The sequence below is a fragment of the Talpa europaea genome (genome assembly GCF_964194135.1).
Source record: "Talpa europaea genome assembly, chromosome: 9".
In the NCBI taxonomy this organism is placed as follows: domain Eukaryota; kingdom Metazoa; phylum Chordata; class Mammalia; order Eulipotyphla; family Talpidae; genus Talpa; species Talpa europaea.
The window spans coordinates 26698656-26714033 of NC_140076.1; the positions used below are offsets into that span (position 1 = coordinate 26698656).

The window sequence follows — 15378 nt, forward strand, 5'->3', positions numbered from 1 at the left end:
TGGGGTCCTCCAGCTTGCAGGGGCAGTGGAGGACAGTGGTTAAGAGTAGGGCCTCTGGACTACTTACTCTGTCGCCTGGTGGCCTTGGGCACGTAACTATGCCTCTGGGCCTCCTTTGCTCTATCACTAAACAGGGATATAATACCTACTGCCGAAGCTGGTTTGGAGGATTAAATATGATGTCGTTAGTTAAGCACTAACTGCAGGATTCCAGGGTGAATGGCAGCTGCACATCCTGAGGGCCAGATGTGTGAGCTGTCAGTAGCTGGGTTCCATGCTGCCTAGAGTTGTTGGGGTGGTACAGGGGGTTCTTATCTTTGGAGTGAGGTCCAGAGGACAGGCCCTGGGCCAGGCGCACCAGTTGCTAAGTGCTCTCAGGCTCCACCCGCCACCCCAGCTTCAGTTTCCCCACTAATGACCTGGAGACAAGTCTTTTATCACTGTCCTTCTTCCCTCCCTCCCCCCTTGGCATCTGCCCCAGCAGGGAGCCATCTGCCCTGCCTTTGCTTGGGAGGTGACTGAAGGGCCAGAATCGTGGCTCCTGCCCTAGAGGGCACCTGTGCAGGTTCTCAGATTAGGGAAAGAGGGACCCTATTAATGTTGAAGAAAACCCCTACCCCCCAACTCTGGCCCTCGTTCCCTCTTCAAATCATCTGTGGGCTCATCAGCCCCCACCAGGGACCTGGACAGCTTTATCTTTTAACGACTTGAGGAGGGGGCCTGCCTGGTTGCTCAAGGGGTTAAGTCTCAGCACCCACATGGTGCAGCAGACCTCCTGTCTCGCTCGCTGCTCCCCTCCCTCAGCATGTATTTCAGTAGATCTGCCTGTTCTGCTCCCCACTCTGTCTCTGGCGAATCCTCTCACCATCCTCACCCCCCACCCCGCACTTCTGGCCTATACCCCAGCTCTTGTGGACATAAATAAATAAATCTTTTTAAAAAATAAATAAATAAAAAATAAAGGATTGAGGAGGGTAAAGATGATCTTTTAGTGCCTGGGGTGAGGGGGACTCATATATCAGGGTGATCTCTCTATCTGGAGGGGCTTTGGGGATATGTTTATGCTCCTGGGGTTTGAGAGGTATCTGATGAGCCTGGGGAGAGTGGGGCAACTCCTTGCCTGCTGGGGGTGGGGCTGGGGGCCTGTGTGAGCCCCGCCTGCTCTCAGAACACAGCTACACAGCTCCCGGAAGATGAAGTGCTGACTTAGACTCTTGGTCTGTGTAACCTTGACCAGCACTGGGCTTGGCAGAAAGGAGTGGAGTGGGAGGCCTCAAAGGTTCCAGGAGGTGGGGCCCCAGGACAGCAGCCCAGCCTGTGACCACTCCCACCCTGCCCCCAGCTCCACCCTCCTGTGGAGGCCAGAGAAGCTGGCATGTGTGTAGGAACAGGGTGAAAGGATGTTTTGACCAGAGCCGTGGGCTGGGGCCATGGAGAGCCAGGGCCATTCCTAGGAGGCCTCTACAGGCTCTCGGGAGGGTGGGGAAAGGATAAAGCTGTTTGGGGGGCTGGGTATAAGAGTTGAGTCCCTGACCAGGTCACACAGTGCTCTTGCCCCCAAACCTGTGAGTTGCAAGCACATGCTCACCACATGCTGGGTTTAGGGTACAGCTGAGGGGTCAGTAGATCCCAAAAGGGGACCCCCAGTGTAGAGGTCCATCCCACGCCCCCTGCCCTGCCTGTCCCCAGAGCACCAGGCCGCCCTCCCTTACACTCACACTGGAACCCCTGGGAGCCGCTCCCTCCTCATGGCCTTTGCACCCAGTTCCCCAGACTGGACTGCTCCTCCCAGTGTTCCAGAGATCCCTGGCTGCCCTGGGATGCCCAGCCATCTGCCTCACCAGCTCCCAGCCCCAGGCTGGATACAGGGCTGGGTGCCCAGCACAGGCTGGCTGGGGGTGAGCCTGTCCAGGGCTGTGAGGAGTGCAGGGCCCCACCACCCTGCGTTCCTGTCTGAGTGGTAATTGAAGCCATTAGCGCACCAGCCTCTCCCTCCCTGGGTAATGGCAGGAAAAGCTCTTCTCGCTCTGCACTCTTGAGGCGGCAGCTGAATCACTCCCCCTCCAACCCGCCCTGCCGCCACTGAGACAGGGAATCTGACATTTTCCCTTTAGAGGGAGGGGGAGGAAGGGGGAGGAGAGGCAGGCAGGCCTTGCTTCTTGGCCTTTCCCTCCAGAAGGTGGGGCCAGTGAGGGTCTTGGAGCTGTCTGGAAGTCATGGTTTCACCTGGGTCAGCGGGTTCCACGCCAGGCAGGATGGTGGTCAGGAAAGCCCCTGAAAGGAGGCTAGATTGCAGAGGTGTGGGCAGAGCGCTGGTGCTTTGGGTAGTTTCTGGATGGGACCAGAAAGGGGGGTGGGGAAAGGAAAAGGGCCAGAGTAGGGATGAGGAATCTCTGATGTTGTCCTGGCGGCTGCAGCTCTGAGGGCTTCACACGCAGGTCGCGGCATTTGCTTGTGGTCATGGATGGAGTGAATACATGTGCTCCGTGGTGTGGGCACCCCGTGTGCCAGGGGTAAGGTGGTATGAGTGCAGTGGGAGGGGTGTATCTAGGGAGTGTGCCTTGGGGGCTCGCTGTGCAGCCAGGGGTGTGTGCATTTCAGGCAACGTGTGGTGCACATCATGCAGGCGTGTGTGCTCACAGGAGCCGTGTATGAGGGCATGGGTGTACGGCAGGCGGTGCACGTTGTGTGTGTGCAGCAGGCAATGTGGATGTGTGTGGTGTATACAGCAGGTGGTGTGCATTGTGCGGCGCGTGTATGTGTGTGCAGCAGACTGTGGGAGGGTGTGTGTGGTATATATAGCAGTTGGTGTGTAGCCTATAATGTGTGTGTGCAGCAGGCAGTGTGGACGTGTGTGCAGCAGGTGGTGTGCACCATGGAGGGTGTGTGTGTAAGCGCAGCAGGCAGTGTGGGTGTGGTCTACAGCAGGTGGTGTATCCATTTTGGACTGTGTGTCCATCAAGGGGGGTGTACAGAAGTACCCTTGAGCTGAATGTGTGGGGTCAGTCTGGCGCTGTGGGAAGTGAGAGACAACAATCTATGTTCATTGTCTGAGATTCCACAGGCTCCCTGCTCAGAGCTGTTGGCCACCAGGACAGCTGACAGGGGTGGACATGGTACATAGCGGCTGGTTGAGCTGTTCTCATTGCCTGCAGTGGCCCCTCAGCAGTTCTTCTGTGCCCGACCAGGAGGGAGGTGCACCAGAGAAGGGTCCGACCCAGACCTTGGGATCTTCTTGCCCTCCCTGCTCCCATCCCCCAAGCGCAGGTTCCCTCTCACCTGTTCCCACCTGGCTTCTGAGTCTGTACCAGGAACCTAGGTGCCTGCACGGAACGCCTGCTTCTCCTAGCACCTAGGACCCAGGCCGACTTCTCTTCCCTTATAGCTGACCCATGACCTTCCTACCTCTCTTCCAGTGACTGTGGTCTCCGTGAGCTGTCCTTGCACCCCCACCATGACCACAGTGCCATTCAGGACCACGCAGATAGGAAGTTGGGGAGCTCTGGGGAATGGGCAGGGAGGCATGTCAGGTAGGTGGGTAATGCCAAAAGGTCCATAAAGTTCACAAAAGGTCCCAAAATTAACTGGGATTCTGGGTATCTGGAATCCCCCATTTTTTCTGGTTTGGATCTGTCTCCAAGGGCCCAATGGCCCTCCTGTGGTGTGGGTAGTACACTGCCTCCTTTGCCAGCCATAGATACTGGGCACCTCCCTGGTGCCCAGCCTGGCTTCTGGCCTCTGTATACAAGTCTTGCTGTTTGTCTGATTCCTTTGCTTACTCCCCTCTCCCTGGCCTCATGACTACAGTGAAGCTCTGGGAACAATTGGTCAAGTTGGAGGTTTTAAATGCCCCCATCTGTTCACATTCTCCATCTTTGGTAAGGTGCCCCCTCCCTCTGGTTGCCAGGGGAGAGAGGATTTTAATCAGGGCAGTGACATGATCAAATTTATGCTTAAGAAAGGTCTCTAGGGGTACAGAGTGGAGTGGAGAGAGACAACTGAGGTTGGAGCAGCCTCATAGCCCAGGAGAGGTGGCAGTGGCCCAAGGCCAGGCAGTAGGCAAGGGAGGGAAGGAGAATGTGTTACAGGCGGTTTAGAAAGTGGCGGCCTATCTGACTACCTGTGGGGCTGGCGAGGGGAGACTGGGTTAGGAAGATGCTGGTGCTCATTTTCTAAAATTCAGGTGGAGGAGGCCATGTTTGAGGGAGCAAGTTGATGCGTCCAGTTAGAAATTTGTTGTATCTAGCATGGGTTGGCACCCAGGAGACGTGCCTAGGAGGCCTTGTTCAGATTCTCCTGGCTCTCCAAGGGATGCCTGGAGATGGAGTTTTGAGGGCCCAGAAAGGGCAAATGTCAGGGAGTAGGAGATAAGCGGGAAAGAAGAGGACATGGCTGGAACCTCTGTGCTCTCTGTGTTGGGGGGTGGTGCACAGGATTCTGGTGAGGCCATTCCTGAGTGCAATCCCTTAGGGAAATTGAGTGTGAAGCAATGGAAGTCAAGAGAAATGACGTGTGAAGGAGAGGGGAATGGTCAGCAGGATGGGGTGCTAAGAGGTCAGGCAAGATGAGTGCTGAGAAGTGTCCTTTGGATTTGGCTCCACAGAGTCACACTTGACCTTGGTGAGCATGCTGGCAGGAAGCCGAGGGGGTGGCACTAGGCTGCAGGGGCCTGAGGAGTGAGTGGGAGGCTGTCAGTGGTCCGGAGTGATTAGCCCTGAACCTGGGGGGATAAATGGATCAAAAGAATCTTCCTGGAACAGGACTGAGATGGGGGAACCCCAGGAGGAGAGTTGAACATGGGCCAGGGCCTGGACACCAGAGTATGGGTGTTTGCCCAGAGAATGGCCCTCGGTTCATTTGTGTGTGTGGTTGTGTGTAGCAGGGAGGCCTCACCATCCAGGTTGAGTTGGCCAGTGTGTGAGGTGCCAGGGAAGCCCTGGGGTTGGGGGGGGTGAGGGGACTGGGAGGGGGACTGCCACTGCTTCGGCTCTCCCTGCCGACAGGCCCCAAACAGCTCAGATTCAAAAACAAAACAGGCTTTTAAGATGCCAAGTTTGATGAAATCTGAGTGCTGGAAGAGGTGGGAGTTTTCTCAGAAAAAACTGAAAATCGAGACTGAAAGCTGCAAAGGGAGATGGGCTCAAGTCTCCCCAGGCCCCACTTACTGCCTGGAAGCCTGGGGGCTGGGGGGAGGGCTGGGCTCTCTGAAGAGTGTGGGGGGTGGGGGTGTCTTAGACCTGACCCTGCTAAGGATGAAGCTGCCTGTGACAGGCCCTGGTTGTGTGCAGTGGTGGGGCTGGGGGCCGGCAGCCTCATCACCCCAAGGAGCCTTCATGGGTCCCTACATGTTTCCTGCGTGTGCCCCCAGGTGCATGTTTCTCAGCATACGTGCGTGTCTGAATGCAGGTCTCTACCTGTGTTTCCACGTCCATGTGCATTGCCTCTGGATCTGCGTGTGTTTCCACAGGTGCCTGTCACTGCAGGTGCCCCTCACACGCACATGTAGGTTTCTATTTCTGCACCTGTCTTTCTCCATGTTTATCTCTGTGCTCCCTGGCTGTGCATGTTTCTAGGTATCTGTTCAGAGACAGGCCAGCACTCACACAGGTTAGGGGGGAGGGGGTGTCGGCTACAGACGGCGCCACCCCAGGGAGTCTGTGTATGTGTGTGCCAGTGTATGCCTGCGTGCACACAGCAACACCATGAAGCTGGGTAAACATGGGTGAGAAGGTCGCACTGACAGCCGGTGCTGCCCGCCCCAGGACCCTGCAAGGCGTCTCCATCTGTCAACTTCCCTGGTGCAGCCCCCTCCCTGTGGACCAGGCTCCGCCTCAGGCATCCCAGGCTGAGTTGGACAAAGAGACCTGTGTGTGCTTTTTTAGTGGACCTCAGCAGCCTCCCTCCCCCGTCATTGCAGCCAGCCTAAGTCAGTCCTCCCAGACCCCGTCTGCCCTGACCCTAGCCTCATCTATTAGAACCCCACCATTTGCCTTATTAGCTCCAGGCAGACATTCCTTCCTACTGTCGCCCCCTCTCCTCCCACAACCTTTACTCAGACAGTCCTCCCCTTCTCTGGCGAGCTTTCCCTGCCCCCCATGCTCAAGTGTATCCTACTCTTGCATCTCCCTCCTCCAGGAAGCCACCAAAATAGCCAGTGAGCTGTGGGGTTGAGCTGATACCGCTCCTCCACTGCTGTGGGACCTCAGCCAAGCTCCTACCCTCTCTGAGCCTTCAGCTTCTAAGCTGTTGCCCCCGCCCCACACACACACCTGTCATCTTCCTCTGCTCAGCAGGGAGGTAGGGAAGGGGTCAGGAATCTCCACTGAGGTATGCAAATGCAGTTCACTGCAGGAGCCATTCGTATGCGGGCAGTGCTGGTGGGCACCCCACAGGCCAGCACACTTCCCGCAGGCAGACCCTGGGATATGTGTGCATCCTAGGTGTATGTGCTGATCAGATCCACAAACAGCTGTAAAATCTTGGGCTCCCCAAGTCCTTTAAGCCCCCATACATCCCAGAGAACCTCTTAGCAGAGGATGGAGAGACCTATCCCCAGGAGACAGACACTGCAGATGCCTGCTAGGCAGGTGTAGGATCTGCCCAGACGGTGCTGGAGACACGGGGGAGGTGGGGGTGGCAGTGGGGCAGGGAATGCCAGATGCTTGTCAGTTGAGAGAAAAGGAAACCTAGGACAAAGGGTTCCCAGGAGTTGGGGACTGGGGTCCTGGGAGGGAGTGCGGCGGCTCCACCCAGGCCAGGGTGGGAGGGGCGGCTGCGCTTCACCGGCAGCTGCGCGCAGCGAGGACTCGGCCACGCGCAGCCTTCGGCCGGGCGCCCGCCTCAGCGCGTTGCCACGGTTACCGCCCCCCGCCGGGGGAGGGGCCGCTCCCCTCCCGCTCTGCGGCCCCTCCACCCACAGAATAGGTTTTGAGGGGAAATACGGCGTGACCGGTACCTTCGGATGCTGGGACGATGCTGGGACGTGGGTGCGTGCCTGCGGGTGTGCACGTGTGGGGGGCAATCGGGCTCATTTTGCTGCAAATAAAAACGCCGCGGTTTGTGTGCCGTGGTCTGCGGTGGAGCGGCTGAGCCCCCTCGAACCGACAGAGGGCGTGGTGTTGGGGTGCACCCTTCTGGGATGGTGGGGGGGGCTTTCCCAGGACCAGCCCTTCCGCACCTCCACTAACCCCACCTGGCATGGGTTCCCATCACCACCTGATGATCCCAGCCCCGCCTCTCATTTAGCTGTGTGACCTTGGGCAGATTTCTAGTTTTCTAAGCCCCCCTACCTCCTTGCTCATAGACTCATTGGGTTTGGGTGAAAATTAAATCATTTTGTAAAGTATTCTATGCAGTATCTGGACAGTATTCTATGCAGTGCTATGTGAACATGACCTTTTATCCTCACTTCCATGCCTCACTTTCTCCCATTGTTGAGAAGTTTGGCATGATCATGTGACGTCAGCCTAAGGAGTTTGCCTTGGCCTTGTTTAGCCTGAGTGGTCAGACCCCGTCTGACCCAGCTCCTCTGTGTATCGGTCGGTGAAGGGGATGCTTGTGCCATTTCAGTGGGCACCTTAGGTCACTGCACCAGCATGCCCAGTGCTCGGCCTGGCCAGACTCGCGGCGGGCTTCCGAGAAGTCTGCTGTCCTTGGCTAATTTTGAATGTGCTGAAGGCCCTGGAGTGAGTGTAGAAGGAAGAGACAGCAGCAGGTCACTCTTGAGGGTCTGGAGCCCTCCTGTGAGACACACTTCCCCTCCGAGAGGAGCAGAAATACAGCCTTCCCCACTCTGCCTAGAAGCCTACTTGGCACGAGGGACTGGCTTTTGGGTCCCGCTGTTTTATGGACAGCTCTTCACACATGCCAGTTTGAGGCTCTGGCAGCAGTGCCTGAGGGATGATCTGAGCCAAGGACGGAGCCACTGAGGGCCTGATAATTGAGGGAGGAAAATTAATTGTCCTTAATTTGGCATAAATCCCAAAGACCTTCCCCGTGTTAGGAATTCAGAATAGATTCTCGGGACATGGGGCTGCAAATGTTTGTACTCCTCCCCTTCTCCTTGATCAGTACCTTGCTGCTGGAGATGGGGGCCAGTTGACTCCTGTACCCTTATCTGCCAGGTTCTTCTCTTCCTCCCCCCGCCCTTGGTCAGGGGAGCTGAGCAGGTAGGACTGAGGTATAGGAAGAACTAGACTGGTGCTGTGGTGGACTGGGATAACTCCAGCAGCCCTGAGTGCCACCCGCCAGCTGCTGGGGAGGCCAGAGGGGAACCTGGGTGTCAGGCCCTACCTGGCCATCCTGTGAAGGCAAGAGGCAGCAAGGCCAAAGGAAGTTTCCCCCTGCGCGGTGCATCCCAAGTCATGCTTCATTTCCATCCTCCCTTTTCTTTCTGGTGATTACACATTTTCCCTTTTAAAAATCAGAGCTGAAAGTCAGGGTACTGTGGAATCATATTTACAGCCAAGGAGATGCTGTGTTCATGTCCAGAATTTATAGGGATGAAGGTAGAGGGGTGTACTGCCAGCTACCAGGAAAGCCTGGGCAGGTGAGACTGAGCTGGCAATCTTGCCGCTCCCTAGTCCGAGACCCCCTGTCCTGATGGAGCCACTGTCCCTTTGGGGTGTCCCTGGCAGCTGGAGCCTTGTCAGAGCCTTCCCCGCGATCAGGCAACAGAGGGATGTCTGGTCCTTCCTTTTAGGGCTCCGTTCAACTTCCTCTCTTGTCTACCCCCGCCCCCAGTCAGTCCCCCTGCATTTCTGGGTGTTTCGAGAGAAGACCAGTCCTGCCAGCTTATATGTTCTTCCCTTCTGAGGAGCTATTTGTCTTTCCCTGGCACAGGAGCCTGATTTCAGCAAATGGTCCCACATGCCTGTTTGTGCTGGGCTTTCAGGAGGGAGACTCCCGGTCTCCCCCACCATGGAGGTCCACTCTCCTTCCAGAGGACTGTTCCCGTCACCAGGGGTCGGGTCTGGCATCCACACTGGTGGAGAGGCTCTGCCAGGTGCTCGTACACATTGTCAGTATGGTACCTGTCTGCCCCAGTGGTACAGCCCTTGCTAGTCTTAATAACCTCAGCTCATTTTCACTGGGTGTTGATTCTTTGTCAGGTGCTGTCCTGCACCTACGTGCATTATCAGATGTGGTTCTCATAATGGCTTTACAGGGTGGACACTTGAACCCTGTTTACAGATAACAAGGGAGACATGGAGAGGATTAGTACCGCACCCACAGAGCTAGTTAGTGCTGAAGGTAGGGGCCCTGCTTGGCCTATGCTAGTCCAGCCCCCCGTGCTTCCAAGGGTGAGGAGTAGGCCTTGCCCCAGACCCCAGCCCCGCGGGGCTGACTCAGGAGTCCATGTACAGTGGGAGTGGGGGTGTGCTGCTGATGTCTGTTTCGCTTGCTCCTGTGGAAGTGACTCCTCCGTGAGCTGCCAACTGCTGGCAAGCTGGAAGAAGACTGCCAGGGAGGAGTTTTACCTCCTCTCATCAACTTAGGTGTCCTCATGAGCTTTTTTTATCTTCTTAGCCTCCACATTCTCAGACATGGTCCCCAGGCCTGAGTGTTCTCATAGGGCCAGGACTGAGGGAAGAAGGAGAGTCAGGGTCAAGGCTGCAGTAGAGAATGGGTCAGGGTCAGGACAGGGGGCAAGGTGGGTCAACGGTAGAAGAGGGGTAACCCAAGACATGGGGTGTGCCATGCAGTGGAGCGGAAGGCTGATGCACTCAGTGGATGGATGCCGCAGCCCAGACAAGGAAAAGGGGCCAGATAGCATGGAAGCCTCCCGGCCGAGTCGTGGCTGTTGATGCTGCCATGTGAGCTGTGGGACCCCGCAGCCCAGTGTCCATTTAGCATTTTCTGCTGCAGCCAGCAGAGCATCCATCCTCTTTTTTTCTCAGGACCCAGAGATAATGCTGACATCTTCAAGTCTGAGGCATTGCTTCACAGACCTGGAAATGCCTAACAGGGCAGGGTGGGTCCCCTGCAGACCCCTAGCCCTGCCAAAAGGTAAACCCAGGCAGTGGTACTCAGTTCCTCAGATGGGGACAGGCGTCATGCTTAGGTAGATGTCAGGGATCGGGAAGAAGAGTCTTGATGGTCCCACCCAACCTGGGGGTCTGGGGAAGCTCCCATGAGGGGGTCCTAGTGGGCTGACAGTGCCATCCCTAAAGTGTCCATCTGCTCTTTATCTACAGAGGAACAGTTGCCCCCCGGGTTCCCCTCCATCGACATGGGGCCTCAGCTGAAAGTGGTGGAGAAGGCACGCACAGCCACTATGCTGTGTGCCGCAGGTGGGAATCCAGACCCCGAGATCTCTTGGTTCAAGGATTTCCTCCCAGTGGATCCTGCCACAAGCAACGGCCGCATCAAGCAGCTGCGTTCAGGTGAGCAGAGGGCAAGGGTGAAGGGACTGCTCGGACTTCAGGAAAGGTGTCTACCAGAACCCGGCACGGCCTGCCCTCTTGGGCCCGGGTGCTTGGGAACCACATGAGGCCTCAGCCTGGGGCCCACCTGCCAGGGCTGAACAGAGGGCACCCAGTGGCGCCACCAGCCCACATGATCCAGAAGGAGAGCTTGGCAGCAAGGGCTAGTCATCCGCGAGTCTTTCACCTTCCTGAATCGTCACAATCCAGCCCTGCTTCTTGTATGAGTGTGGTGCCCAGCGTGGTATTGGGCTGGCCACAGTGCTCTGTGGGCATTCACCCTCCACCTTCCCTGTAGCCTGGCCCAAGAGGAGGCCTGGGTACCACTTCTCTTTGCTCCTCCAGACAGCAGGGCTTGGCTAGTGAAAACAGGCCAAAGATGCCTGATTCATCAGACTTCAAAAGACTGGGCCTCTGGGGCTTAGAACTGGGGGACGTGCTGCTGTCCCTCGGCCGTCAGAGCCACCTGTCTCCTTTGGATATCTCAGTCAAGCCAGCTCGGAGCCCCAGGAGCAAGGATGCTGTCGTGACCAGGCGGGATGTGTCGCCCTGTTGATCGATCTGCCTGCGAGACTCCCGCCAAGATAATTGATTCCGTTTTGTGGAAATGGTGCAGGCAGGAAAGGAGGCTTGGAGTCCGTTTGACTGCATTCTGCATCTGCCACCAGCACAGGTTGGACCTACAGACTGGTCCAAAAGCCCTCCTGCTAACTGTGGGATGGTGGGCTGGGGCAGACCACACCGGCCGGACCCCTGCTGACCCAGCTGCCCACCAGCTGTGTTGTCAACCCCAAAGGAGGACTGGACTCCGCCTCGTTTAGGTCCCTGCAGGCTTCAGAGGAACCCCTGCCCCTCCCTGGGGCGCCAGCCTCTCCCCACAACACCCTCCAGGTAGTTGCCCCTGTGGTGCCCAGGGGAGGAGGGAGAGATGAGCCGCTCAGCAGGGGCAGGATTCTGGCCCCAGCCACTGCCGCCTGAGACAGCCTACGAAGTGTTAGCTCATTTAATTTAATTAAAACTCAACAAGATGGAGGCAGCTGTAGCGCAGTTAATTAAAACAGCCATAATCAAGGCAGGAAACGGTCCGGCAGCATTGGTGGCCGCTGCCCAGTGCGGCACACCAGTCAGCACAGCTCGGCTCCTCTGAATTTCCCCACAATCCCCCAGGCAGACTCCCCAAGCAGCCAGATGGCCTTCCCCGCAGGCCTGACCTCCGCCCTGGGATGGCATTACTGTTCGTGGCAGCAGTTCTGGGAAGGCACGCTGTCTCGCGCACTCGCTCATCAAGTATTCATGTGGGACTTGCCGTGTGCCGGGCCCCGTGCCACCCATTCAATGCCCTGTATGTCTGCCCCTGCCCGTCACTCCACTAAAGGCTGTTCAGCCTCTTTGGACTCCGAGCAGCAGTCAACACCCTCCCACCTTCTCGATCACGCACTCCTTCCCACTGCTCCCTGACTTCCCTGCAGGAAACTGTGAGCCCTGCCCTCATCCATACGTGGAGCCTTTCCTTGGCCAGCTCACCCTCTCTTAGTTTCAGGTATCCACTCCACACCTGCAACTCCCAGTTCCATCTCTCCAACCCACACACCTTACCTAGTTCTAGACTAAAAAATTTGCTTGTATCCTGACCATCATAGGCAGCCGTGCCCATCTGCTTTGATCCTCTCTCTGTGAGTGACAGTCCCCCTTCCTGAAACCTGGGACATACCCAACTCCTTCTGCAATAGGGAACCACCAGATCCTCCTGATTTGTCACCTGCTGAGGCTGTAATCCCAGGTCACCAAGCACAGCCCTCCCTCACTACAGGTTCTCCTTTGAATCCATCCTCCAGCCCTGGCAGAGTTTCTTCCTCATATTCCTCAGGCTCTGCAAACCTCAGTGGCATCTCATTGCCTCCATGATCAAGTGCATGCTCCTGAACAGGGCACACAGGTCCCTGCTCCACCTTTATCTCATCAGGTTCAGCTACAACACTCAATGGCTCTGTGGCCTTTGTTAAGTTATTTAACTTTTGCGCTTCGGTTTTCTTGTCTTTGAAAAGGAGTTACTGTGAGGTGTCAGAGCTTTAGTTTCCTGTCTGGCATTGGGAAGGGTGCCTTGAACAAGGTCCTTCTTACCTCCTGCCTCTCCCCCACTTGCACTGAGCCACCCTAATGCTATCCTGGTCCTCTGCTTATGGTCACCAGGCCTGAGGCTTACTCGTTGGACAGCTTTATGTTGTCATTGTCAGCTCCACTTGTGCTCAGTTAAGCTGGGCACTCTTTGTAGGTCGGGCCTGCCTCCAGCTCCCCATTGCAGCACTCCTACCAGTGCCCAGCACAAGCCCAGCTATAGGGCAGGTATCTTGAGCCCTCATCGTGACTGTGATCTTTGACTTGTCCTGTACAGTTCCTGCTTCCCGGGTCCAAGGAAAACTTCCTTGTTTGACCTCTGCTGCCGCTTGGAAGTGTGATCCAGGTGGCACCTTAGGGTCCTCAATAGCTCACCTCTGCAATAACAGACGGACTTTCTCCCCCATCTTGCGTGACCCTGGCCCCTGGGCTTGACCACAGTAACTGCTGCCTCTCCCCTGCTACCCTTTAGAAGGATGCTGGGCTATTCATTCACATTTTAAGGGCCATGCCTTCATAGAGTGGAGTAGACCCCAAGCACTTGGCTGTTTACAGGATCTTCAGTTTACACATCACTGACATTTTACAAAGTGCTTTCCTGCCTTTTATTGCAGTTGATTCTGCTACAACCCAATGAAGTAGGACAGGCTGTGATTATCGTGCCCACTTTACATCTGAGTTAAGGGGGTCACACCTGGAGATCCAGGACCTGGGAGTTCCCCTGTGAGGTCACCCTGGGGCCTTCTGGTATTATATATGCGAAACTGGGGGCTGGGGAATGGCTGGACCCTGCTGGGGCCCACAGTTCCATCCTTTCCAGACCTCAGCCCCTCCCTGACAAATATACAGCCTCCTCAAGCATCTGCAGGCCAAGCCATGGCACATGCAACCAGGGCCCAGGAGCCCTGCTCAACAGGCACTTCCTCACCAAAATGACAAGGCTGGCTGCCACAACTTCAAGAGTCTGTTGGGGAACTTGAACTTGAGACCTAGAATGGGGAAGCTCAGGGAGAGTGGAAATCAAGTCAGAGGCAACCACTGTTGCTGGAGCAAGTGGGAACCGACTCCAAGTGGGGCTTAGAGCCCCCTGCAAGATCCTGAGAAGAGCTGCTGAGCTGTAAGCTTTGCCAAGCCTGGACAGGTGCCTGCGGAGACCTCCTGTGCTTGGCTCATCCAGTGCCCAAGCATTCGCACCGCCATCGCCTTCAACACAGAGGACAACCTAATTCGCCATGTCCATGCCCCCTCCACCCCAGAACATGGTCTCCTTCCACAACCCAAGACACCTGAACTGAGACTGCGGGGCCTCAAGAAGAGATGCAGCATCTGGCTGCTGGAGGGATGCACTGAACCCTGTGAACAGGACCAGAGGGGAATGCAGCAAGCTGTCTCCAGGGCAAGCCGAAGGATGTAGTCTCCCACACTGCGGGCGGCCCTAGCCCAGAGTGGAAAAGTCAGTCTGTCCCCTGCTCTCTGCCCCACCATCGGCTGGGCGGGCCCAGAGGGCATCCTGGCAGGGTGTGGTCATGATGTCCCTTTGGCTTGAGCTCACTGGCACCTCTCAGATGCATGAAAATGCCAACTCCTAGAACCCCCTTCAGCCTCCCACACTTGTGAAATGAAAAAGGCAAATGCTTCTTTTAGTTTGGTGGGTATTACTCCCCTGAGAGGTCCAGGTCAGGTTTTGGAAGAACTGAGGCCAGAAGCTCGACATCCTAGTCCCGGACCATCTACACTGCCTCCCCTCCCAGGCCACGTCCAGACGTGGAATAGACCAGCTGTGTTGACTTTGGTCTCAAGACCTTTCGTAGTAAGCAGAGGGCCTTAGAGCTTTTGTTTGTGTGGGGTCTGTCTATCGATATTTGCCATATTAGCTATTAAGATGGAATAATTTAAATATTTTATTAATCCACTTTAAAATTATTTTTAAAGCCCATTACAAGTAAACATAAATAATATTTTTAATGAAAAATGATTTTATTTTCTAAAACAGTGAGAAGAGCAGCATTGTTTCATACTTTTACAAATCTCTTTAATTTGGGGCTTAATAGAAGACAGCTGGATTCTCATAGCTGCTTCTGTGTTGCGTTTATTGCAATGTCACATATCATGGAGCCTCTGGAAAACTCCACTGAATGTTCATGAGGGAGTGAGAGTGAGAAAGGCAAGTTATTTCTTAGTTTTATGAACATGATTTTGACCTCATGATGAAAGGGTCTCAGGGACCTTGCCTGGACGGTGATGATTCTTCCCAGCAGCCTGCGCCTCACACACAGCCCATGTCCTGACAGCTGCCTTTGGCATTCCAGTCCCATGGAAAGGCTGTGATACAGACAGACCTGGTTAGTGCCTGCCACCTCCCAAGTTACGTGTCCTTGGACTTTGGACAACTCACTCAATGTTCCTCAGCTCCTGTGTGCTCATCCACATGTGGAGATGGGTATTTCCTCCCAGCAGGCGTCTTCACTTTCAGTCAGATAGCAATTGATGTTTGTCTCTTGACATACTCCTCCACTCCCCAGAAGTGGGCGAGAGAGGGACAGGGTGTCTAGCTCCGGACTGGGACCTGTCCACAGGCCCTTACTCCTCTGGATAAGGCTGTGGTAGGAGAGGGGACATGGGCACAAGTTCAGAGGAGGCACCTGTTGGGAAGGGAGCCTCTTTAAACCCTCCCTCTGGGCTGCAGAGACCCAAGGTTACAAAGCACTGAATGGGCAAGGGGTGGGCACTGGCCTCTGACTCTCCCATTCAGGTTGGGGGGCAGCTCAGCAGTCAACTTGGTTTTAGCAGGAATGAGGGGGGTTCCTCCACCATCTGCCATTGGGTTTTGAGTTCACCC

General features: G+C 55.8%; 1 protein-coding gene across 6 annotated transcripts in view; it reads left to right on the forward strand.

The window, feature by feature from the left end:
• Positions 1–15378, forward strand: part of PTPRF (protein tyrosine phosphatase receptor type F) — a gene marked incomplete at both ends in the record, with an annotated part of 67053 nt that overhangs the window by 10411 nt on the left and 41264 nt on the right. For all 6 annotated transcript variants that reach the window (XM_084242181.1, XM_084242182.1, XM_084242179.1 and 3 more), the window contains one exon: positions 10197–10385. In XM_084242181.1, coding sequence (XP_084098307.1) covers positions 10197–10385 — 189 coding nt within the window. The remainder of the gene's footprint in view (positions 1–10196; positions 10386–15378) is intronic.